Source organism: Malurus melanocephalus, unplaced genomic scaffold, assembly GCF_030028575.1.
Source record: "Malurus melanocephalus ecotype Western Australia unplaced genomic scaffold, MMel_1.1 scaffold_73, whole genome shotgun sequence".
In the NCBI taxonomy this organism is placed as follows: domain Eukaryota; kingdom Metazoa; phylum Chordata; class Aves; order Passeriformes; family Maluridae; genus Malurus; species Malurus melanocephalus.
This window is the reverse complement of record NW_026623305.1, coordinates 219,043-243,668: the sequence shown is the minus strand read 5'-3', so window position 1 is coordinate 243,668 and position 24,626 is coordinate 219,043. Positions and strand designations below refer to the sequence as shown.

Sequence of the window (24,626 nt, the reverse complement as noted above, 5' to 3'; positions counted from 1 at the left end):
CGGGCGGCGCCGCCGCGCTCCGGCCGAGCGGTACCGGCGGGGCGGTGGGGCAGCAGCGGCCGAGCGGCACCGGCGGAGAGCGGCGGGGGAGGTGAGCGGGGCCGCTGAGAACCAGAGGGGCGGGCGGGAGGGAGCGGGGCTCCGGCCGGGGCACCCAAAGTTGGGCTGTTGACAAGCCGGAGGCCGCAGGGGTCGCTCCGGCGGTGCTCGCTGCCTCTTTTACCTGCCCTCACAAGTTTCCCGGCGCCGGCTGCGTGGGCGCTGTGCCGGGAGCGGGGCTCGTGGCGCGGGGAGTTGCATTCTGCGTGCTGGCGTTTTGAAAGCAGGGAGGGTTTTTGGCCCGAAGGAAGCGGGTTTTGAGGCTGGCAGCCCGCGGGTCGCAGCATCGCCGGCGGGAGACGCTTCGYTCCCCGGTGCGGGAGAGGTGGCGCTTCCCGAGCCCCGGCTGCGCTGSGAGAGCGTGGAAACTGGAAGTTGCTCTCTTCATTCGTGTCTGTCGTCTGCTGTGAGAGAGGGTTTGCTGTTCTTGAGCTAAATAAAAGTAATACGTTCAGCTAGTAACYGAAATTCTCTTGGCACCTCGAGTGATAGAGTAACGGGGGAGAAATATTTACAGCCATTGCTGTTTGAGGAGGAAGGGGTGATACTCTAACAGGGTTAGCAACAGGGTTTGGATAGGGCTGGTGGCATCATGTTGTGTGCTCAACCAGAGAACTGCTTAGCCGAAACTCTGATCTCGGCTCACTTTAGAAGCTGCTTCGTGTATCGAGTTCTGGTAAGATTTGGAAACGCAGAGTATGCCTCAGGAGAGAGTCTTTTGTCTGTTAGTAAAAAGGGTGTTTGATATTTTGGCTCGGTACTGTGCAGTGTAAGAGGATCTTAACAGAAAAATAACTTTGGAGAAACCATTGTACTTGCAAATAGTTGTTAAAATGTCAGTTTTCCCATAAAACTAGRGAATATCTGTTTATTGATTAGAGGCCTCATTGTGATTTGTTTCTCTCCCCCTTTCTCATGCCTACATGTGATTCTGACCGTGATTTGGCTTTTGTGGTTGTAATTACATTCTCGRGCAACTTCCTGAAAGAGAAACCTGGTAGACTGACTTTTTTTTCACTGCCCTGAAAAATGACCTCTTCTTCCTTCACTTTCTCTGGTGTGAGCATTTAGTAATGTCTTCTCCCCAGCTTGCCACAGGAATTCATTAGAAACCTGATTTCGTAGGGACTATTCAYAAAATGTACGTAGGTGTAAGCAGCTGTGCTGCCGTGTAGCTTCAGAAAACAGGAGAAGCTGCAGACATCCTTGAGGAAAGTGAAAAGCAGCTGCATGCCTGCTGAATGCTCAGATGAATCTTCGAAGCGTGAGGTGAAAACCAATGCAAATAAAAAAGCTGAATGATTAAGTAGATTAATTCAACTGCATATAAGATGTACTAGGTTGGAGTTCTAGCGTTTTGTAGGGTGTGATTAAACTCATGAGAATAGCAGCTGTTTGGCACAGGAGCAAACTTGGAGTGATGAATTCTAGTCCACAGCTTTTTACAATTACAGACAAGTTGTACCTCAGGCAACCTGTAAGCAAAATTTGTCGATGCTCTTGAGATGCTGAAAAGCAGCTTCTTTGGGCGTTGCTGTTTTACGTGCTCCCCAGGTATGAGGATGATAGAGGAACTCTGCTTTGGTGATAGGGCTATCACTATAGTCATATATATATTTATATCTATATATAGCTCTATGTATCTCATGTGGGAGGCAGTAGAAACTCATGCCAGAACAAAAAAGAAAACAGAAACCTGCAGTGGATTTTGTCTCAAGGTGTATACACGAGCGTTGAAGCTTCTGTTTGGTGTTGTCATTGACAACCAGGAGAATAGCATGTCTTAGTGGCATGTGGAGACTTTTAGCCTGGGTCTCTAAATCACACAGGCAGAAACGTGTTCCAGTCCTAGAGCTTCTTACCAGCATATTGTTAGGTAGRAAAATGTCAAGCAGGGAGCCCAGCGAGTTGCACCAGGTATTTTTAGACTAAATTGAAGTGAGTGTGTATGTGTATGAATACTGGAAAACAACCACCTCACCTGATTGTTAGGAATTACAATGGAGTTGTGCATAAATTGCATCCRCAGCAAGGGATCTGTTCAGAGGGAGCTCTGGCTAAAGATTTGTGTTGCTGCCGTGGTGGTGGGCACTGCATCTACCTGGCTCATGCACCTGATTGTGGCTTTTGATTCTTGATAGGCAGCTGTTGTGCTCATGCTTGAAAAAGCCGARGCTCGGTGGAAGGTTTTTCTTGGAAGCTGGGGTTGGGGTTGTCTGGGCTGCTTGAATTGCTTAATCACAAGTATGCATGAAAGAGCATGCTTTTGTAATACTAATTAGGGGGAAATTTGTTCTAATCATCAAAACATTTCCAGTTAACTTGGTTTGTTAACTGAATTCTGCTATTCTCTAGGGTCAAAGGTTTTATACATGAGAAGGCAGGGAAAAGATGGATTGATCGTTGCTAATCTGTGAAGTGTTGCTAGATACAGTCATCTTTCTGTGCCTCAGGGSATCTTCCCAATCACCTGTGACATAGCTAACAAATCATACTTTACAGCAAAGTGCTGGCCTGTAAGAACCATGTAGTTCAGTGCACTTATGCTAGCCATTAACATCTTTTGAATAAGTGAAGTGATACAAGGAATTGCCTCTTTTTAGCTTTGAAGAGCAGGTAGTGGTAGCATGGAGTGGTCAGTCACCTGCATGTGAATTTAAAGATATAGTGTAAATTTAAAGATTCGGTGTAAGTTGGAGAACTATGAAAATACAGGAAGGCTTTTTTAATTATTATTAAAGTAGATAGCTTCTCTGTGTCAAAATGAGGAAGCCGAATATATGCAACCATGTACACGTTCAGTTGTGTCTCTTCTGTGATGGTTCAAGTGGTGGGAGGAGAGCAGACAGGTGGTAGCATTCTACGATTGTAGCCACATAAAGGTTTGTGCTGGCCTGCTGGGAGAAAAAGCAGCTGTCCTGTGTTCTGCTTGTTCCTGTCTCTCTTAGCAATAGACTCCAGTTCATCCCTGACTTATGTGAATCCTTCGGCAAGCAGAGCTGAGGTCTCTGCTGAAGTGAGAGCCAGTAATCATGGACAGGAAAAGGATGGGSCAATTTTAGTGGCAATGCTAGTATAAGCCATAGGTTAGTGAGCTGTTTGTCATGGCCTTGAAATACACTTAARTGCTAACTGAAATGCTTTCTAAATCTGTTAGCACCTCTCCCTGAGCAGCRTCTGTGGAAAAATGTGTTTTGGCASTGCTGTATCTTTTCTGTGGTCTGGTGTTTGCCTTTAATGGCCAGAAAGATGTTTTTCCCCTTATATTGATGCTGAAATCAGAAGGTGYCTTATGCTGGGGTCTGGTAATTATGCCACAAAGCAGTTTAAGTATGAAAGCATATCCATTTTGTGGAATTATCTCCCCATGGTAAAAATGTCAGTTTCACTGACCATGCTCAGCCATGTGATGTAAAGTGTGGGCTTCAGGCAGTCTCCTGTTGTTATCCTGGGCTTTGGAAATATCAGTCTGAAATTCTCTTTAGTATTATGGGGCCATGAAAGCCAGAAGGCATCAAGACTGATTGCTAGTGAGTTCTGAACTTAAGATGCCTGTTTAAGGCTGTGTATATGTCGTGGCCTTGGCATTCAGGTAGGTTGGTTTGTGAGAAWTATGAGTTGCCAAGAGACTGTAAACTACAGTCATAAATCCCACTGGAGTCTCCAGAAGCAGTAGTGAGAAACGCTGGTAACATTCTAGCTCTTTTAGTTTGGCTGATGTACAGGGGATATGAATTTATGTGCATCAGCTATGTAGCATTGACCAAACCTTGTTTTTTTTCTTAAATGCTTTCTGTATTATTGAACAACTTGTACTTTAAGCTTCTATTCCTGCAGAAGGGCATGCTGTGGTATTTAATGATGTTTCTCACTGCTTCTGAGATGGCTCTGTCATCTGGTGTGAGCTATAAGCTTCTGCTGGCCAAAGGCTGCATGGAGTTTGAGATTTTTTTGTTTTAATAGGAGAGGGGCAGTTTCCCATTGGCTCTGACAGGTTATAGGTACAAAACTATGAGGAGAACTGAACATAACTAACTCTTCCTCTCCCATTCTATTGTCCTCTTACTTTACATCCCTAAGCAGTCTAAGAAATACTACATAGAGGTTGGTGTATTRTCTGTTAGCTGTGTGTCTCCATCTTGCTATGTACCCTCCTCTTCCAGAAGGAATAGTTCATGTGGCTTTCCCAGCAATGGAACGAGCTGAGGCCTCCAGCTGCTCTGGCAGCTCAGTTGAAGAGGCTGCTTTCCCAGCTAATTGCCTACTTCCTCTGCAGAGGTTCGTCATCTGCATTACAGAAATAGTGATGGACTCTGCGGAGCCTTCTCAGCCAGCACAGCTCACAGCTCAGCCTACAAACTCTCAAGCTGAACTGAATCAGACAGTTTAATATACCGGGTCGTGACCTGCTCTTGGATAATTCTGTGCATAGTTCATACTCAGTTGTCCTGTTTTTAACTATGGAAAGTCTTGCCTTCCCAGAAACCTAGTAAAGCCAGTGGGATCAGTCAGAAGTGAGGTCAGTTTAATGAAAGGAGTCTGTTTTCTTAAATACAGGTCTTTAAATAGCTGGCAATTCTCTTATTAACTGGTTAATGTAAGTGTTCTTGCAGATGAGTGAGGAGGTGTCTACMTGACCATACAGACTCCCAGCACAAGCCTTCATTCCTGCATCCTTACAGCATCTGTGACTTCTGGTGCTTTTGTGGTTAGCTAATTCTGCTTCTGGAGCTTTCTAGGGGGAAAAATGAATGGAAGTAAATATCTATATGATGTAAAGAGAAATGCGAATGTCCTTATCTTTTATGGGTAACATTCAAACTGGTGTTAGAATGGTTGAGAAAAGGTCACTAAAAACTAGTATCTCATGTTCCTGTGAGCTCAAGTGTGTTTCGGTGATTTCTGGATACAGAAAATCAATATGCTTTTTTCATCTTAAATGTTAATAATTTGGCTACATAACATCTTAAGGGTTGCATTTGTTGTCTAGTTTTTCAGATAAGAAGGTTTCTAAATTAGCTTGCAAATAGGAAGTGGTTGATTGCTAATGCTGTACAGTGTGATTAATAAATAAATTAAAGGCTAGCCACCTATTACTCTGCAGATCTCCAACCACAAGTGCAGTAAATGGTTAGAACAGGGTTCCTGATCTCTGCAAGTATTTTGTCCCTCAGTATTATTCCCTACATATAAATGCTTAAAGTATCAAGTCTTGACTATCAATGAATTTGTGTAAGTATAAGTTTTTATAAAAKTTCTCCGGAGAATACTGGAGTTCTAATTTACTTTTATTGTGAAGTGACTGTACTGACTGTATCCATGTAACCTGCGAGAACTGCCAACACTGTTACTGCCATAGTCTTTCCTCTTGTAGGAAGAGGGATAAGTAAAAATATAGTAATATTGAATTACTTGCATTATTTTAGGTGAGGTTTTCTAAAGTCCTCTTGGGAGACTGTTCCCCCATCTTCTGCTACCAGCAAAACCCCAGCATGCCTTGGCTTTAGGTACATGTTGTGTTGGTGATACATCCCGCCACCTCTCTTWCTTCCCAGGAGTAATAAAATGTAAATAATATAACAATATTATCACTCCATAGAAAACCTAATTTTCAGTWATGCTGTAAATCCCAATGGAACCATAGAGTGTAGAGTGATGGGAATTGGGCTTTGTAGCATTGTTTAGTAGCAAATACAAGTACCTCTTTTGTGGAGTAACCTAAACCTGAAAGGTGTAGAATCTGAAGGCAAACAGTCATCTCTCTTCTAATGTCCAGCAACTCAATATGCCTTGTCAAAGCTCTACTGAAATTTTCACTATTGGCTTGAGGACTCAGTTCTATACCTTTAGTTTTATTTCTTWTACAGATTTTTTTTTCCTTTGCTTGACAGTTCTTTAAGTCCAGAAGGATGTATGCTGGAAAGTTCTTGGCATTCARTCTTTTCCAAGCACAACTTTCCATGCAGTTCCTAAGTGGCCATGGAGCTGTCTCCACAAAGCTTTGAATTTTCCCAGCCTGGTAGGTGCAAGAGGCAGGGCATGTGTTATTGACCAGCAGATAAAAGTTTACTTGGGAAAAGGAGAACCAGGTTTATTTGTGGTGTAGGGGTGTGAGATGATGTCAGATGGCACCAAGATACTTGAAACAAGTGGAAATTAATAAGGGTACTGGGTTTCCCTTAAATATTTTTAAGGAAGAAAAGATGCTAAAATCCTAAAGCAGAGATGGGAGTTGGGGTGAAAGTGGTGATGATGTACCTGATAAACCAGYTATTGTTAGTCCAGCACCCTGTGGACTATTTACTTCCTAAATCTCTACTTGCACAGCCCATTGCCAATGAATTAGTACCCTGCACCTTATTAATGGGAGCTTGCAATGCTGCAGGCTTGTCTTTTGCTCCTAATGAGCCTGTGGTTGCATAGTGAGCATTGTTAATGTACAGGAAGTGTGGGAATTGAGGTTCCRTGAGGCCTTTCTTCCCCAAAAAGCTAAAAATGGGAGCTAGAGTTTAGGCAGATGCTATGGTTGTTGAACCCCTGTTCCCTCTACTGGGATGAATCCAGAGCAGGAGGGTATAGCCTCCCCTCCATGTTGTGAAACACTGCTGTGCTGCCTCTTTTGGGGAAACTGGTTCTGCAGCATTAGTCCTGATGAGCTGACTGTCCCATGCTTGTTTCTTCATTATGTTAAAATAACCACATTGCATAAAGAACTTAGGATTAACCAAACCACTGCTTTAATAAAGGGACATCAGTAAACTAAAAACGTAATTCACTTTAATCTTTCTGATACTGCAAGACTTGATAATTGATCTTGGAGAATTTTSTCAAACTCTAAATAGAAAAATAAATAATGTGTAGAAACTTTGGCAATAGCAGTTGAGCCTACAGTAACAGGAGAACACAGATCAAATTTGCAAATGTTGATAAAATTGTGCAATACCAGAATAGTCTCCATAAGCCCCCTGCCCTGTCATATTARCAAACTGTATTTGCTTCATGAAGCAGACCTAAAGTTGGCTTTTAAAATCATGTATAAATGAGGGATGAAAGTAAAAACAAATAGTACATAAATGGCTATCTGGGTTCTTGAAACTCTTAACAGTGCCTGTGTAGYTGTTGTATGGTTACAACTCAGGGGTGAAGTAAAAAACTCAGGTCAGCTTTGCATGATGTGAAATTGATCTTTGTAATAAACTATGATGAGCCACCACCAAGTGCTGTAGAAGACAGATACTGGTGAGGAAGATTGGTCTGGCTTGTGAGCTGGAGACCCTGGTCATGAGGCTCTAGAGAGTTTTAAATGGAGCTTGTCTCTCTGGCCTTCATGCTTAACAGAAATGCCCAAACAGCAGTGGTGGTCAGGGCTCTTCATAAAGAAGCACTAAACTCTAACTTCCTGCGTGTGTGGGAGCAGTGCTTGGACAAAGAGATGGTTCCTGTGTGAGACCAGCTGGTTTTGCAAGCCAGTGCTCTGCAGGGAAATTCTTACTTGGCAGGAGGGGCTGGTTGGACACAGCTGAACAAGGCTTTCCAGCATGCACAGAAAACCTGAGAGAAATAGGAATAGCAGAGAAAGGATTAAGGTTGGGAGAGGAAATGTGCAGGACCAGTATCATGCTTCTTGCAGTCATRTGGAATGTAGTGCCTGAAGTCAGACCAATAGCTTGACATATAAAATTATTTCTTAAAAAAACCCACCACTTCCAGTTTATCTGTGTACAAGTTATGTTTRTATCTTGTTGACAGTAACTTACTCCTCTTCAGAGCAATGTGGGTACTGAGCTGTTTAAAACCTAGCAATCATCCTTTCTTGGTAATGCTCTGCATATACTAAACTTTCCAGGTATTGAGAGTAATAATAGAGTTATTAGATGAAAAGGGAGAGCTGACATTCAAGCCATACCAGAAAACCTGGAGGAAGATGAAACATTTCACAGATCTGTCATATGCAAGAAGCCAGTACTTCAGTAGTCTGAACTCGTTTTCAGTGTGARGAGAGGATGCTGAAGGCTTTGGTATGCAAGAGGCTTAAGCAAAAGGGAGTTAGGAACACCTGTGAGGTGGGGAGAAGGCTACCAAGAGACTGGAATGTTTTACCATGCTGCCAAGTGGGCATCAGCTGAAAAACAAGACCCAGCATAAGAYCTTCCCACTGCAACCAGAGTGGTCTTATTGCTTGGTTGAAACAATAGCTGTGTGTTCAGCCAGCTCCTTTAATGACTGTTAACAAGTTTGGTTGAGTATTTATTCAGTCCTGCTGGAGAGAGTTGGTTAAATGCCTGAAGTGAAGCTGCTTTCTTTCAGCTCATATGTCAATTGAAATAAGAYTTTTAAATTAGTAGCCCAGATGACAGTGGCATGGAAACATCAACATCTCAARCTTGGAGAGGTCCCTGAATATTTGTTCAGAGCTGCCTTTCTCTGGGCACATAGGCTGCCCAGTGCCTGCCACGTGGGCCCAGGGGATCTGAGCTTTTTGGGCTTAATACAGTGAGACTAGCAATGCTATGAGASTGCTCTTCAATTTTAGTCTCTTTAGCTGTGCTTGCTGCTCTTTGGTTACAGCTATTCACAGAGGTGCAGTCTGGTGTMTAAACTTCCTTATGCTTGATGTGTATTTAAAGAAACTACAGAATCAATCTTGCAACTGCAGGAAGGAGCCTTTTGGATTATAAATATTGCTGTTGAAATCAGGCTTCCAAATAAACACTTGGCGTGTCTCATAGGAAGTGCAGTCATTGCAGATATCTAAAAATCTATGTGCAGTTCATTATTTCATCCTCAATCCACTGCAACGTGTTCTTCAGCCTCTGGGACAGGCCTTTTCTCCAACTTGGGTATTAAATGTGAGTATTTTTTCAGATGGTTGTTTTGCCTCTGATCTTGAACCAAGCTAATTTCTCTTCTTCCTCTTGGGAAGGAAGACTGCAGCAGCTTGGTTTGACTCTGAAAATGAAATTCTTCCTAAGCCAGTTTTTTCCTGTAGGAGGATCTTCATTGTTAGCAGTTTTTTGTGCCTGGGGCTGAAGATGTAACTTGTCCCTGCTCCACCAAATGCTTTTCGAGACACAGATTAAACAGTCCATATTAATATGCCTTTGTTTGTAACAAGCATTCTGTAAATGCAGGCTGAAAACATCATGTCCTCTTCATTGATATACCTACTTCCATAATAATTTAATACAAAAAWATTGAACTAGGTACTATGGAAGTGATCTGAGTAGCTGAGCCTGGTGAGAGTTGAGTGTCCTGCCCAGTATGTCTGAGAGTGTTTGCAACACCAGCTTGAAGCTGAGGTCATCCCAAGATTGGTAGCCTGAAGACTTTTCATCATCAGTCTGTAAACGGCACAGAAAGGACATGTTGCAGTTTTCCTCTTCTGCCTTCCCCAGAGCTCTGTGCCTGACTGGAATAGTTGTTTTAAAATTCTCTTGTGGCTCAATCTAAGCTCTGCAGTTAGATAGAGGTGTAACTGGTRCTTCAGTGTGACGTACAGGACTTGGTGTGGTGCTGTTCAATGAGGCAGAGGGAGTTGAGTTTTTGGTGTGCTTGCTGTGGAAATGGCATCTCTCATCCAGCTGAATGTGTGGCACTGCTCTGTTTTGCTCAGAAACTCTAGCATTAGGGTTAAGAACTGGATTTGCATAACAAATTGCAATGTATAACACGGGCTATATTTTTTGGGTTAGTGACAGTATTTCCATTGCGTGTTAAGAAGTTTAAATTGTGCATGTTGTCCTTCCTGTAAGTGCTCAGTTGAAGAAGTGGGCAGCCTACCCTGAAGAGGGACTTTTTTTTGATCCAGCATCTTTCAAAAGCCCACATTTATGTAAATGAATTCGCCTATACACCTTCCTCTTTCTCAGTTAACTTTGTAAAAAATATAAAGGTCATAGGCAAAGAACTGCCTTGCTTGTATTTTTGTTTGGTTTTCTGAAGCATTAGATTCAGATTTAACTATTGCTAAGTTTTAGCTTCAGTGTTATGAAAGCTTGTTGAAAGCTTGTTGATATTCTGTATAGCAGGTCGGCTGTTTTCCATCCTACACATCATACATCATTTTGGATTTTTTTCTCCCAGCACTGTACTTAAGCTCTTTCTCTCAGGATATGCAAATGCACTTTTTGTTACTGAACTGAATAGAAGTTGAATATACCAAAATCCATGACGGAAACATTAATAACAGGGATGCCACTTCTCAAAGATGCAGTTAAGTTATGCAGTAGCCATAGCAGGACCAGGCCACAAATCAACTGCTCTGTAACWTGTGATGAAAAGTAGCTTTGCTCTTTTTCCATGCTCAGAGCACTGCATAACTTTATTTCACTTATTGAATAGGTATCTGCTAGAGACTGTGCTCCAAAACAGAGATGAATCCACTTTAATGGTGTGTCAGGAGGGAGAGGTTAGGCAAATATGGAGAATTCTGGGGAAAGCAGATGTGGGAGGCAGTCGGTGGAAGCAAAAAAAAAAAAAAAACCAACAAAAAAAAACCCCTGAAATTCTGCAGCAGTGGCCTTGGGAGCAGAGTTGGCTTGTTTTGACAAGGCTTCACATGTCAAGGGGAAAAGGCAAGGCTGTCACCCTGACTCTGTCAGGGACTGTCACCAGTGAAGTAGAAAACTTGGAGACTTGCAGTATATTCTGGGAAAGGCAAGAAGTGAAATGTCTGACTTCAGTTAGGCTTGTGCAGATGTAGTGCATAAAGGACAATGAAACTTCTATTTCATTTGATTTCAAAGTGTCACTCCTGTCTCTGCCCGCATAGTATCCTTCTCACTATATAATGTGTCAAGGGTAGATAGCACTCAAAATAGCCCATTCTCCTTTGATTTGCTGTTGGGATCAGGTGAAGCTGCCTTGGTCAGAAGGGTTTTCAAAYTGCAGCTCAGACTGTGCTCTGTGATGGTTATCTGGTACTGTCCTTGTCCATCAGTACGTGGGACAGGCTGTATTATACTGACATGAACTGCTGCTTGCTTCTAAGTGCATCTAGTAAGACTCTCTATTAATAGTTTGAGGGCCCTGAAATTCCTTTTTGCCAAGATACTAGGTCAAGGTAGACGTTTGCTTAATACTGCAATTAAGAACTTGTTTAAATTACCCCTTGGGTTTCTGGGTAGGGAGAAGAGATGGTCACCAAGCCACCAAAAAAAACCCTTAGCCCTAAACCYACCTTTTCTTGGAGTGGTAAGCCACACTTGCCTCCTGCAAGGCAGCATTATCATCAGTCTAGAGCTGCTGCCTGTGAGAGAGGGAATCCTTGCCTTAGGAGCAAAACTAGAGGCTTCAGGTGATTTGTGTTCATATCAAAGAACACTGAACAATATTCCTTGACAATTTTGATTTTTTTTTTAAAGTGCAAGTTTATTTTCCGTGTCAGGCTGTTGGCTCTCCCCCATGACATCTTCCTGCTGTAGCTGGTGGTGAGGGGTGGAGGACAAACCTAGGAGTGACTTGTGTAACCTGCCTCAGGGGGGTCTGGTGGCACTTGAATTTTTGTCCTGAAGGTTGCAGGTGCAGCTAGTCCAATCCAGTCTAAATATTGGACTAATCCTGAATAGTTGCAGTTKATAGCTGGTATGGAGCTCCTTTGGAAGGAATTGTACTTAAGTGACGTCAGAACTGCTTGGGGGATTACTAGGTTGATGGAAAAGACTTTAATTGTTGTTAGGGCTGTTACCTCGCTTTGTAGGACAGCATTTTCACTTTCTCTTGCTTAACTTATGTCAGTCTAACAAGTTCCTCTGGTCAGAAATATACTTATGTTGGGTTTGGGGGAGAAAGATGTCTAAACTCCTGCATTGTTGCATGTTCAGCATTTGGTTTATTCTGTGCTGCAGTGACAAACTGTGACAAAGGCAAATCTGTCCCCTCAAATGGTGTAGAAGAAAGTGGAAATGCTGTATTTGTCGCTTTCAAGTGTTTCAGCACAGTTAAAGTACATGCTATTAAAAGATGATTAAACAAATCTGTACAAACACCAGCTGGTTTTCTGGTAGTCAAGTGCTCCAGCATGGTTTGAAGTYGCAGTGTAGGCAGGCTGCCGATGGCACGGCTCCTTAGGGTGTGTGGGAGGAGGCTGGGAATGACAAGGCTGTGGCTCTGCTGGGCCCCACCAGCCTGGGGTGCTGCCCCTAAAAGAGCGAGTGTGCCTTGCTGCACAGGGGGCTCTGGGGAGCAGAGACCTTTTTTTGCATTTGTTGTGCAAATGACATTTCATTCAGTTGTACACCTTCTGCAGCCTTGCCTCTGCAGTCAGCTTGGGTGAGGGAACAGGCTTCTGGCTGGTCTGGAAATGGGAGTCAGGGCTTGTTTACTGTGCAACTGAAATGTCTTAATGTTGAGAACAAGGGATATAATTTAATGAAATTGGAGATTGTTGTATGACTGTCTATGTATCTCCATGCCCTAACAAAATAAGGGGTTGAATGCAGTTACATGAGGAGCGAATACAGCCCAATAGTTACAGKGCCCAGTGTTTGACATTTGGGCTTGGTTCTCTATAATCAGTTGCTGAAAGGTCCTGACCCAACTATTGCTGCTACTTGTGCTGCAGTACTTAGGAGCTTGTGGGTAAAGATAGTGAAATCTGTTGGGTGTTACACCTGCAGATGAAGTTAATTTAATTTTGAATGTTTGCTTCATTCTGTATTTATAAGGTGCTGTATTTTCTTAAATGGCAAAGTACAGGTTGAAATCCAAACATAACTTTTGAATTTTAAAATCTAAAATCTTCCTCTACATTGGCATTATTGAGAATGCCAGTTATGCAGCTGACTCTTATTGTTTTGGGCAGGTGTAAATTCCCACAACAGAAGGTCTGTTTGCATATGTATATATGCTTGTGTTCACTGCAGAAAATGATCTATGAGGTGTACTGTGCATYACATACTAGTGGGTGAGGACCATAGCACAATGCTTCACAGTTCTCATTTATCCTAAAGGGCAATCTAAATAGAATGCCAAGGYTCACTTAACTGAAACACAAAACTAGCTGAACTTGGGTGTGGTGGGAGGTAGTCTGCTAACTTGGTGGCTTTTGTCCTTTGTATAGGCACTGATATCTAGCTATGTCATTATTATCATTGATCTGCAAACCCCTAGACTTAAAATCCTGGTAGTGGTAAGTAAAATGCAGGTGTGAGTCCCATTGCCAGAGCTCTGTAAATGGTATCTGGCACATGTGCAAGACTTGCCTGCTCTTCAGGTAACTAAGAGTTCAAGTCAAAAATGTGCTTGTGAAAGTGAACTTAATGTTCCCTTCTTGTTTTCTTACAGGTATCTCCAACCAGGAATCATGAACTGGCATTTTTCACTCCTCTTTGTTCTTGGGACTTTAATGTCTGTATGTTCCCAGTTCAGTTTTTATCCTCTGGAGGAGCTTAGCTCTGATGTTGGGATCCAGGTCTTCAATCAAATAGTGAAAGCTAAGCCTCAGGACAATGTTGTTGTTTCTCCTCACGGGATTGCRTCAGTCCTGGGGGTGTTGCAGTTGGGAGCTGATGGCAAGACAAAGAAGCAGCTGACAACTATGATGAGATACAGTGTAAATGGTCAGTGATCCTAAGGTGGTTTTGGGTGTGTTTTTGTCAGACTCTTTTTGTGATGTATGAGATGGCTTTCAAAGTGTGGTAGATTGCATCATGCACCAATTAATGCTGTTTACCAAAGCACAAAAAAGACATGCTTGATGTTAATTGGCAATTTGTGTATGGGCATGTACCTATACCTGAATGGGCTTATAAGCAGCTTGGTTAATGACTTCAGGGCCCTGCTAGAACTGCCTGTGTCCTTGCCAAATTGGTGTTCCAGAACAGGGTGGATGGTGGTCCAGTGCTGGCTCTGAGCTGGGGTGGTGGCAGTGCACCATTTCAGGCTGGACTGAACAACTTTCAATGTGCCACTCCTTAGATGACAGGGCAAAAKGAAATTTCTTGGCACCACACTGAAAGCAATGCAAACTAACCATACAGASAGTTGATACCTTCCCTTTGCTCTTGAATTTTGTTCATGTGTTTCTGCTGTCAGAATCCCTGTCTGTGTAGTTCTTGTAGTGCCCTCCTCTTGAAACAGCCATTTCTGCTTGCCTGTGCCTGACACTGCATGCGTCTTGTGTTCATATTCCTGTGCCAATGTCTGCCCCTCAAAAGGGAGTAGGCTGAAGATTCTTACTGCTTTAATTTGCATGCTATTTTTGTGAGTGTTTGCCAGCAAGACTTACCATCTTAGTGCCAGCATTCTGCCTTGCTTCCAAGAATAGAAAACCCTCCAGGAGGTAAGTGCACATTTAAATCTTGAGCAGTATTGTCATATAACATGTTGTCATATAACATGTTGTCCTGTCTTCATTTGCTTTGCTGTTTTGGTCCTTGGTTTAAAGTACAACAAAATGATTTGACACCCTAACATCTAAATCATGTAGATTGAAATCTCTTCATGGGATAATCGACTGTAGGAACATTTGAATGCTCAAAATCTGAGTACTTGCAAAATGTTAAAGCATTGTATCAACTGGTTTTATTTGGCCTGCAGAACTTCCTGATCCTAACTGTGAGACACAGAGGTTCTCAAACACCTTAAAAGGTAGCTGGTACCTGGATAGAGCCTTATTATGGGATGCTACCTATATCCTTGCACAGGTTTACCCCTACTCTTGTTCATGACTGCCTTACAGTCCTTTGGCAATTACAGWAACTGCTTCTTTGGAAAGGTAATAGTTGAAAAGTATTTTATTTGTCTTTAGCTGTCTTTTAATGCAATTTAGCAGCTGGAAGCAAAGAGGAGAGCCAGCATCATGAGACCAGCCAGCTCTCCCCGGACCACCAGAAAGTGCTCCGTGGACCACCAGTGGTCCACAGAATACAGTTTGAGAACCTCTGTTATGGTATGTTCTCCAAAAGAATTTGCCCATATTATTGGAGAGTGAACATGTAGAAATTCATACCAATGGTGCTGTTAAAGCATTCGTGATACATGAAACAGCAAAGCCATCTGAGGCTTTTTCTTACATGCAGCTAAGACAATAATTCTGAACTAATTTATTCCCTTCATACCTCTTGTTTGTCTACATAAGTAAGTAGTCAGGAAATGTTTTTGCCTAAATTGTGCTGAGAAATGGAGGCAACCCATTAATAACAGCAGTAAAAACAGCAACCCAAGGAAGCTGCTCAATACAATGGTTGAAATGGAATTGCCTGCCTGGCAATAGCTTCCCTGTGTAGACAAGCACTCGCTGATAAGGAGTAACACAGGAGAACTGGGTATGGTGAACGTAGCAGTTCTTCTGTGCTGCCATATGCTTTCCCTCACACACAGGGAAGGAGCTAGCAAGCACTTTGTACAATCTGCTGTCGGGTCCTAAGGATCTTGACTAAGCACTGGAACCTACTACTTTCCCTTTTCCATTTTTAGAGGCCAGCTCATGTGTTAAGGGATTAACTCTTGCTTGAAGCTGATTTAGGGCAGGACTTAGTCTTCAAGGAAACTAAAAATCGGAAGTTTATKATAGAAATCTTGACAGCTTCCTTTATTCTCCAGTAAATTGAAAAGAAGTAAAGAAAACATTTTTTGCTTTACATTCTGACGCTCAAGACCATTTGTTATGCAAATTCTGCAGAACTCTGAGCGAGCAGGCTGACCCCTCTGACTTCYGTTGTCACTGTCACAGAACTGACAGGTGATCTGGCTTATATGATATGAAATAGTTTTGGATCAGTTTGTTCTGTGGAAGAGCATGCTTTGTAGCTCTACACTAGTATTTGAACCTCAGTGTTATCCCAAGCACTGCCTGTAGCATTGTGAGCAGACAGCAACAGGTGCAGCAGGCATCACAGTGGAAGTTCATGTTTTTGCTGGGAATCAGTGGTGTTCTGCAGATGAGACATCAAAAAAGGGTATTTTGGAAGTCCTTTCAGAGTGCTTGCTTTGGTCTTCATTTTCTAGTCCAGCACTTAATGTCTGACCTTTCATGTCATTAATAGTTGTATTTAAGGTACCTGTTTGTTCATCATATTCTAAATTAAACTTGCTGTTTTTTCCAACTAGGAGTTGGTAAAGCCTTAAAGAAGATAAACAGGCTCATAGTCTCAAAAAAGAATAAAGACATTGTAACAATTGCTAATGCAGTGTTTGCAAAGAGTGGCTTTAAAATGGAAGTGCCTTTTGTTACAAGGAACAAAGAGGTGTTTCAATGCAGTGTCAAGAGTGTGGACTTTGAGGACCCAAATGCAGCATGTGATTCCATCAACCAGTGGGTGAAAAATGAAACAAGGGGTGAGTATTGGTGAGTGCCTTTGTGCATGGCAGTGTGGTGGATGAAACCTCCAATTCAGATGGAAATACAGGAGAAAGATGGGCAGATAGAGAAAGCTCTGTCCTCCAGCTCAAARCTGTCATTTAGCTGGCATTAGTGAAGTTTTAGAGCTGGTGGGTCAGGAACCAGCAGTCTCATTGCCCCAGCAGATGTGCCTGTCTGGTGGCCTGGAGGGGTTGTGTTGGGTTGTCTGTCCTGGGATATGGGGRGCTTTTACTTTTCTTTGCATTCATGTAACTGGTGAGAAATCTAAGCAGAGTTCACTTGGGCCCATGCTTTCTCAAACATAGAAGATGCTTTCAGGCAACTCAGATGTTTTAYTCAGTACATCAGACTTATGGGAACCTGTAGGGCAGTTCAGCTTTTGCTCTGACTGCCCTAAGTTGTCCTAAGATATGATCCTATTCTTAGGACTCATATTTAATGGATGATTCTTAATTGACCCTGCTTTGACAGAACTCATGTTTCTAGCCTCTTGAACCAGTTGTCAAGCTTACACATGCTAAAGCCAGAGATGATATTCTGCAGCATGTTCCCAGTCTAGGTGAACTCTGTGTTTGGTACCTTTTGGAGCTAAAACAAGTCCCTTCTGGAGGTGAGAAGTGTGTTAATGATGTCAGATGTGGTATTTGTGAAATGAGGTTGTGAGATTCTTTCTCGACCACATCACCAGTTTTGCATAGCGGTGTTGCAAGCAGTGTGTGAATGGGGAGGTGTTTCAGCTGAAACTATTCCAGTGTAACTTAGTCTTGGATCTGCTCATATGCTGGAAGKGATAAAGCCTTGTTAGTTGTTACAACATCAGACTATCAGTTTAGCAAGATATGTTTGATTTCTAGTTATCCCAGAAGTTTACTTTTTGACAAARAGTACCATTGACTTTATGAATTATAACTATATTGCCCCGTGAAGAGCTGGCACACTCACAGATCAAGGGGTGTAAAGGAATAGGTGCTTCAGGTTCTTCAAGAACAGTTGGCCAGCATTGTGACAGCAAATACTCAASAATTCCTTTATTTCTTCTAGGTATGATTGATCAGGTTGTAGCTCCAGATGATATYGAAGGCAGTTTGACCAGACTGGTTCTAGTGAATGCTGTGTATTTCAAGGGCTTGTGGAAATCACGATTTCGACCTGAAAATACCAAGAAACGCCCATTTTATGGAGCTGATGGGAAGACCTACCAAGTTCCTATGCTGTCCCAGTTGTCCATCTTCCGCTGTGGTAAGCTCAGTGACTTACACTCCCATTGGCAATGGATGTAGAATTTGCTCTTTTCTTTCAAATTGACACAAGAACTTGCTGTGCATATAATGTTTAATGGTGCTGCTTGTTGTAGCTGGTACAGGTGAATTGTGTTACAGAAGTTGCCTATGCCTCAGTAGCAGGAGACAAGTATTTAACAGTTGCCTTAAGGTTGAATGTTCTGTCAAAGTGTTGCCTTATCCTTTGCCTTCAAAAAGGAAAATCTGAAGTACCCAAATTGAGAAATTTACACGTTGGTTAAAGTTTGCTGTAGGAATGAAAAGTACRTGTTTTTAAGGGGTGAGAATAAAGGAAAGCTGCCAACAGGCAGATTGGTTGAGGTTYACCTGGTGGTGAGCTGTGTATGAAAGAAAGATTGGAGTAGAATCAATCTATATTTTACTGTATATAGAGAAATGGGACTTGCACAGTCCCCAGTGCTGTGRGAGCCAGAGGAGCACAGGGTTAGTATGTTGGCTGCATCTCCCGAGGTGTGAAACTGCTCTTCAGATTGAGTCACAAGTGAAAAGAAGTTCAGCAGGTTCTGCCAGACTTCCATCAGAGGCTCTCAGAGCTGACACCAGCAGTTTGATGTGACTGACAGTGCACTTCAGAGCTCCAGTTTGCAGCCTTATGGGGATTTTAGTGGTCAAAGTAAGATGGATGCTCTGATAAAAACTTGCGTTGCATCCTTCTAAGAAGTGCTGCCTGGAACTTACTTTCGTGTGTGCTAAATGCAGTTTGAAAAATAGGCCTGAGARTACAGCTTGCTATAAATCAAAATACCCAAGAGCCACTGTGTTTTTAAAGGCCTAGTTTTACTGTCAGTAGTGCTCAACTAATATTAGTAGATTTATGTTAAAGTAAACAGCTGTGTCTTTCTGTCCCAAACCTGTATATTAGAGCAGATATAATGTAGTACTTCAAAAGTAATTGATGGAAGTGTCAGCTGGGGGAGGAAGGGAAGCCTGCAGTATATACTAATTGTGGAGTTTCAGAGAAGTTCATAATTTAAAGTGGGGTTTAGCAAGACTTATCTTGAAGGCTTTTGTCTTCTGATGCTGGTTAAAATRTCCATTATGTTGGCCAACGTTTAAGCTAGAAAAGCTATTAAGGCTAGAAAGGARCAAAATAAATACAGCTGAGTTAGGACTCATTTTAGTTTGTGTATCTCTGGATTTCCTAACACAGGGCTTTTATTTTATCCATGTTTGCAAAGGGATCTTTAAAAGTTTACATTTATTAAGTGTTTTCAGTCAAGCTGACTAAAGCTGAGCTCCTCTCCTGCTCAGTTTGCCTCAGTACTCTGCAGCACGTCGCAGATCAGGAAAGCAGCACTTACCTCTTGGACAGTGTGCCTTGTGTGACTGTCCTGGAGCTGACTTATGCAACCAGTGGCTCCAACCTGAGAACCACTGCTATATAAAAAGAATAATGAAACAGCCAACTTTGATAGGATTCCTGCAAAATAAAGGTGGAATACTGCCAGTTTCATAGCAATATGAGTTAGGGCAGGTTTCATGGCCCTGGCAACAAGATAAAATTTCTAATGAAGCTGTTGATTTTCAGCTTGGGCTGACAAGTGCAGATTTAGATGAAGAAAGGGGAAASACAGTAAGACCTTGCTGTTATCCARAAATCTTGCTGGAAATCCTGCCTATAGTTAGACTGACAAATTTGCAGYTGAAACTACTATAAAAAGCATTTGCTTCCCAGCCAGAAATCCCACAGTAAGCAAAGAGAATTTGGAGGAGGAGAGGGTTGCTCAAAGATAGTCTTGCTGTAACTTGGATGCATTGCTATCTCCCTCCCATCTAATTGGCCTCCTGCACTGCCTCGAAGTGGCTGCTTTCCACTATCTTGAAACACTTCAGATTGCTTCCTAATCAGATCCTTATTAAGCAAGAAAATTAAGCCAATGCAACAGACTACTTCAGACAGGAACCAGGAGCTCTTGCAATAAGTCTTGGAGGAAAAAGCTTGTCTGCAAGACCTCTTCAGTTTGGAAAGGGAGTGTGCCACTTTTCCTTGTTACTTTTTTTTCTCAGTTCACAGTTATTTTGGTACAGCTGAGATCTGAAGCAGAGATCCAGCTAATTYGCAGATCTGGCCACTTCTAACATAGCTGGCTTGCTGCTCTGTGCTGGTGAGGTTTGTCTGGGAAACAGTACGTATGTCAAATGAGTATGTGTTCCATGGTGGCATCCTGTCTGTGCTTTGTCAAACCAGCATCTGTATAGAGCCCTTGCCCTTTGAAGGGTTGCCCAGCAGGAAGTCTGTGACTTTAGAGTCAGTTTTGATATGTGGGCAAAGCTTTCCTAGCAGGCTCCTCTAGCAGTAATTGTGTAAAGGTAAAATAGAGATTTAAGGCTGTAAGGGTTGTGGCTCACTAGTTTGTTTGTGGTTGGTTTTTTTTTTTAGGCACTACAAGTACCCCAAATGAGCTGTGGTACAACATCATTGAGTTGCCATACCATGGAGAAATGATCAGCATGTTGATTGCACTGCCCACTGAAAGCACAACACCACTCTCTGCTATCATCCCCCACATCAGCACAAAAACAATAGGAAGCTGGATGACAACCATGGTAGCAAAAAGAGTGCAGGTTATTTTACCAAAGTAAGTGCTTATGTAATCCATTTCTCCTTCAGGGAGTGTTTAAGAGGGTATTTATATGTATGTCTTATCTGATACAGGAGAAGGAATACTTCAGATAACTTTCCTGCATAATACWACTGCATTCTTTTTTGTTCCAACCAGATTTACAGCAGAAGCAGAAACAGACTTAAAGGAACCTCTGCAAGCACTTGGTATTACAGATATGTTTGACCAGTCAAAAGCAAACTTCGCTAAAATAACAAGTAAGTTATTTTTTTCTGTTTTAATTCATGGTGGTCCTTTACAGTTTCTAGCTCTGAAAAAAGTGCTGCTTTACCAATGCAGTTGTCTGCTTTCTCTTGGCAAAGTGTTGCCATGACATTGGAGCTGGTTTTATGTTGTAGTCAGCCAGGCATGACTGCTTGCTTCTGTTCAACATTGCACTGCCTTTTTTCTCTCCTTATTTTACATTACAGCAGTAAATCATGTTGGTCAGCTTCTTAAGATTTGATTTTGCCACCTGAGGTTCTTGAGCATTGTCTAAAACTTTTGGCAGGACATAAACAGTACCATACCTTAGACTGTAGTGAATACTCCAACTACRGTATCTAACCTTCCCTGAAGTACGTGTTCAGTGGCTTTTTCTTGAGCTGTAGGAAAGCACGTGTGAAAAACATTCATACTTTAAGGGACTGGACCACTTCAGAGCTGTAAATATTAGTATCTGAAAATGGGGTATAAATACTTCTTAACTCATGGCTGTAAAATGTCATCTTATTTCTCTTCTCTGCTTTTTCTTTAAAAATTCTGTTTAGCTTCTATAGAACTGTCTAACAAAAAAAGCCTATCTTGTGCTGGCTTAATTTGAAAACTAATTCCTATGTTTCATTGAAAGCAAATGTGGTGCTAAGTGCTTTTTTTTCCCCCTGACAATGAGATAAATGGGAGTGTAACTTAAATTCAGGTAACATTTTTTCAGTTTTTGTTGTTTTAAAATTTAAACTAAAAGTGAACACTTGCAATTTAAAGAAATTGCAATATGAAAACTTAGTAAATGGGGAGGAAGGAGTAAGGTAGATTATTCCTTATTTTTGTAATTACTCACTTAGTGACTATTCAGAGATATTGGAATAGTGTTCTGCACTGTGCTTTGGGATTCCAGCAGGATTGTAGCAGCTTTTAGTATTCTGAGCCATGCTGACATAGCTGCCTAGCTCCCAAGTACTTCAGGATTCTGTCAGTGAGTTTACTGAAGGTGCTGTTCTCCTTGGGTCTTGCAGGAGCAGAAGGTCTTCATGTATCTAATGTTCTGCAAAAGACAAAAATTGAAGTTAGTGAAGATGGAACCAAAGCTTCTGCAGCAACAAGTAAGCAATTGTACTGATAACTGTCAGACTTGGGAAAGCTCCATTAGAAGGCTATKGCACTAAGCAAAGAGAGCCCCCTTGGAGGCCATTGCAGGAATATGCTGACTCCAGTKCATGGGTGTTATGTAATTTCTCAGGAAAATACCAATTTACCGATGTTGATCACGGTCAGAAATATTAGCAGGCTTACTTCTAGAGAAGTGTCTTCTCATATCGTGGACTTTGGCCACTGATAAAATGTTCTTACTATCCAGGTTACAAAGAGGAGTAAACTCCTACAGCCTTTGGGTGACAACCCAAGACTTCCAGTTTTCTGTGGGTCTTGTGTCTTTTTAATGTACTTCCTCTAAGAATATCATGTGACCAGTGTAGCTTTAAATGTCRAAGTTGGGAGGTTTTAGGCATTTGTCTGCACCTTTGTGCAAGCCTATGCATATATACACACACATATATATCTACAAGGAAACTTTATTTTCATAGAGTATATAATGTGTTGTGGTGCTTGATTTGTCTCACTGTAAACCTTCTCTCTCTTGCAAGCTGCAATTTTAATAGCCAGATCATCCCCTCCTTGGTTCATAGTAGACAGACCATTTGTATTTTTCATCCGGCACAATCCYACAGGTAAGCAGCATTTGTAAGTACTTTTTGGCTTAGAAGTTGAGTATCAGCTAATGTAATAGTGATAAAAGAAGGCTGGAGCTACTGAATAACTATTAAAAAAATTCCTGCAAGTGCATTTTTATGCCTTTAATATTAGATTATTGGGAATACAATTCAGAACAAGGGAAAAAATACATAYTGGCTGCCAACAGAAACAAATATGGCAGTTAGTTTTATGGGTACAAAAGAATACAGTCATAGTTCCCAAGTGCAGAGGAAACAACTCTTTGCTGATAGTGAATTGGTGAACAGGACCCAGCTTTCTGGACAGTCAAATAGTCAGGGCCAAGGCAGAATAGGGGCTTTGGGGATCCAGGGTGCTGCTGCAGCCTGCTCTGAACAGAAATGAGTGTTCAAGGGTGCTCATGGCTTCTTTGCAGTATGGGCTGATGTTCCTAGAGCAGAGTTGCCCCATTTGCTTTGAGTACCTTGTCTCCTTGCACTGATGGGTGTGATCAGTGTGTCAGTCAGTAGGGAACAAGATGCCAGCACTGGGGGAGAGCARCACTCCCCATGCTGAGACTCCACAGAGCATCAACAGAGCTGTGTGTCTCTAAAGTATGAGCTGGCCACCTATCCAAACATGTGCTGCCCTGGGCTCACAGACCTCAGGGAGGGTGGACAAGACTGACGAGGTGGCTTGGCTGTGCTCTGTGGACTTCATGCTTTCATGGAAAATTTAATTCTATTTACAGATTATGGTAATCCTTGTTTTTGTTTCATCCCTCAGGTACAATCTTGTTTATGGGACAAATAAATAAACCTTGAATGTGGAAACACTTTCTTCAAGAAGTAAACAGGCACACCCCTGTTCTGTTAAATATTTTGTATACTACTCTTTGACTTCACTCAAGAGCTAGTTTTAACCACTGACTAGGTTTTGAAACAGGAGTCAATGTAATTCTGGTTTTGTGGGGAAAAATACAGATTGAAAACTACAGTATCTCTTCAAAATGTCTAAAACGTTCTCTAAACTACTGAATGGTTACCTAYGCTAACAGCTTTTGAGCTTTTTCTGTATCTACTAAGAATTTTATGTATGGCTTTTTGTGAGAGGATTTTAACAAAGAGTGATAAACGTTTCTATTAATGTTGGTTTCTTCTTGTGTGTGGAAAAGGTCTAATTTTGTAGATACCACCTATCAAGATTACTTTTGGTTCTTGAGTATCTTGGTACCTGGATATTCTTGGTAGAAATAGAATAAAAGTTCTAGCAGTTTTTATATAGTGCATGTATCACTGAGTTTTAAAACTAATGTGGTGTTCAATACACATCGCATTGTCCTGTCTCATGGTAATGTAAACTTGTCATTGCTAGTATACACTTTCTATTGGATTTAAATTTTATATTTGTTTTTGTACAAAGGAAAAAAATAAAACTGCATTATGAACAGTCAGTGTTGTGGATCATGGATATGCTGATAGATATTGGTGTCCAGAGCCCTGTGTACTTGTTTGAGATTGACTTCAAAGAAGGATGCAGGGTGGTTTTGTGAGACCTTTTCGTTGTGTGTGGGGGGTTTTGGTTGGTGGGTTTTGTTGTTCGTTTGGGTTTTGCTTGTTTGTTTTAGTCCCTGCATCTGATGACCTTTTTTTCTGAAGTCATTCTGCTGTGGATGAATTGTCCATAGGGTTGGTATCTGAAAAGAAAACTCTATTTGCTGTGCCTAAGTTAYTGCATCTCAGTGCACCTTTGGGATGGATGCCTTCCCTCCTGTTYTCTATGGTGTAGGTTTTACTCACATGGTCATCTCTTCATGCCCTTGCAGGACTCTCCTGAATGTAAAACTCTTTTCAAAAGATAAGCAGTAAATCCCTTTGGCTTGTCACAGATGATTCTTTGTTGTACTTCTCCTGTGGTAACCAAGGGATGTGGGTGGGTGAGGTAAACCTTTGGCTGCTTCTGAAGGGCACACTCACAGGGAGAGGAGGCTGCTGCTCTGGGGGGAGAAATCCCTGCAGCCTTTACCCTGGTGGAAGTAGGTGGCTGTAGCATCTGTCCATAAAGGGGAGGATGAATGAGTGTTGAGCTTTTGGCCACGTGAGAAAACAAGATGAAGAGAAAATGCATCCAGCTGAAAATACCTGAATGTGTTGTGCAGGGCCAGTCCTAACTCAGYAGAAAGCTCAGAATGTGCTGCCAGCACTGAGCCAATCTGCTGGCCTCTCCTTTCCTGCTTGAGTTAAACACTGCAGTCATCAAGAAGAATGAATATGTAGGTGTTTTATGGGATGGATTATCTGCCTTCCACCCAATCCTCATAAAGATGGCCAGGGTGCTCCTGCTGCTTGCTGAGGGCTAGTCTCCTGCACTCAGCTCCAAAAAGGTAAATGG

The 24,626-nt window shown here is 42.0% G+C and overlaps 1 protein-coding gene across 3 annotated transcripts; it reads left to right on the top strand.

The window, feature by feature from the left end:
- Nucleotides 1-22: 22 nt before the first annotated feature.
- Nucleotides 23-23,688, top strand: SERPINE2 (serpin family E member 2). 3 transcript variants are annotated; one of them, XM_057366870.1, is made up of 10 exons: nucleotides 23-91; nucleotides 13,384-13,658; nucleotides 14,873-14,989; nucleotides 16,150-16,377; nucleotides 17,444-17,641; nucleotides 20,084-20,282; nucleotides 20,424-20,524; nucleotides 21,542-21,628; nucleotides 22,169-22,252; nucleotides 23,022-23,688. In XM_057366870.1, exons 2-10 carry the CDS (start codon nucleotides 13,403-13,405, stop codon nucleotides 23,057-23,059), a joined length of 1,308 nt encoding a protein of 435 aa, XP_057222853.1. In that variant the 5' UTR covers nucleotides 23-91; nucleotides 13,384-13,402; the 3' UTR covers nucleotides 23,060-23,688. The 3 variants fall into 3 exon arrangements, with proteins under 3 accessions (XP_057222853.1, XP_057222852.1, XP_057222854.1); XM_057366869.1 differs by having other exon boundaries at nucleotides 14,870-14,989; XM_057366871.1 differs by lacking the exon at nucleotides 14,873-14,989.
- The last annotated feature ends 938 nt before the right edge of the window (nucleotides 23,689-24,626 follow it).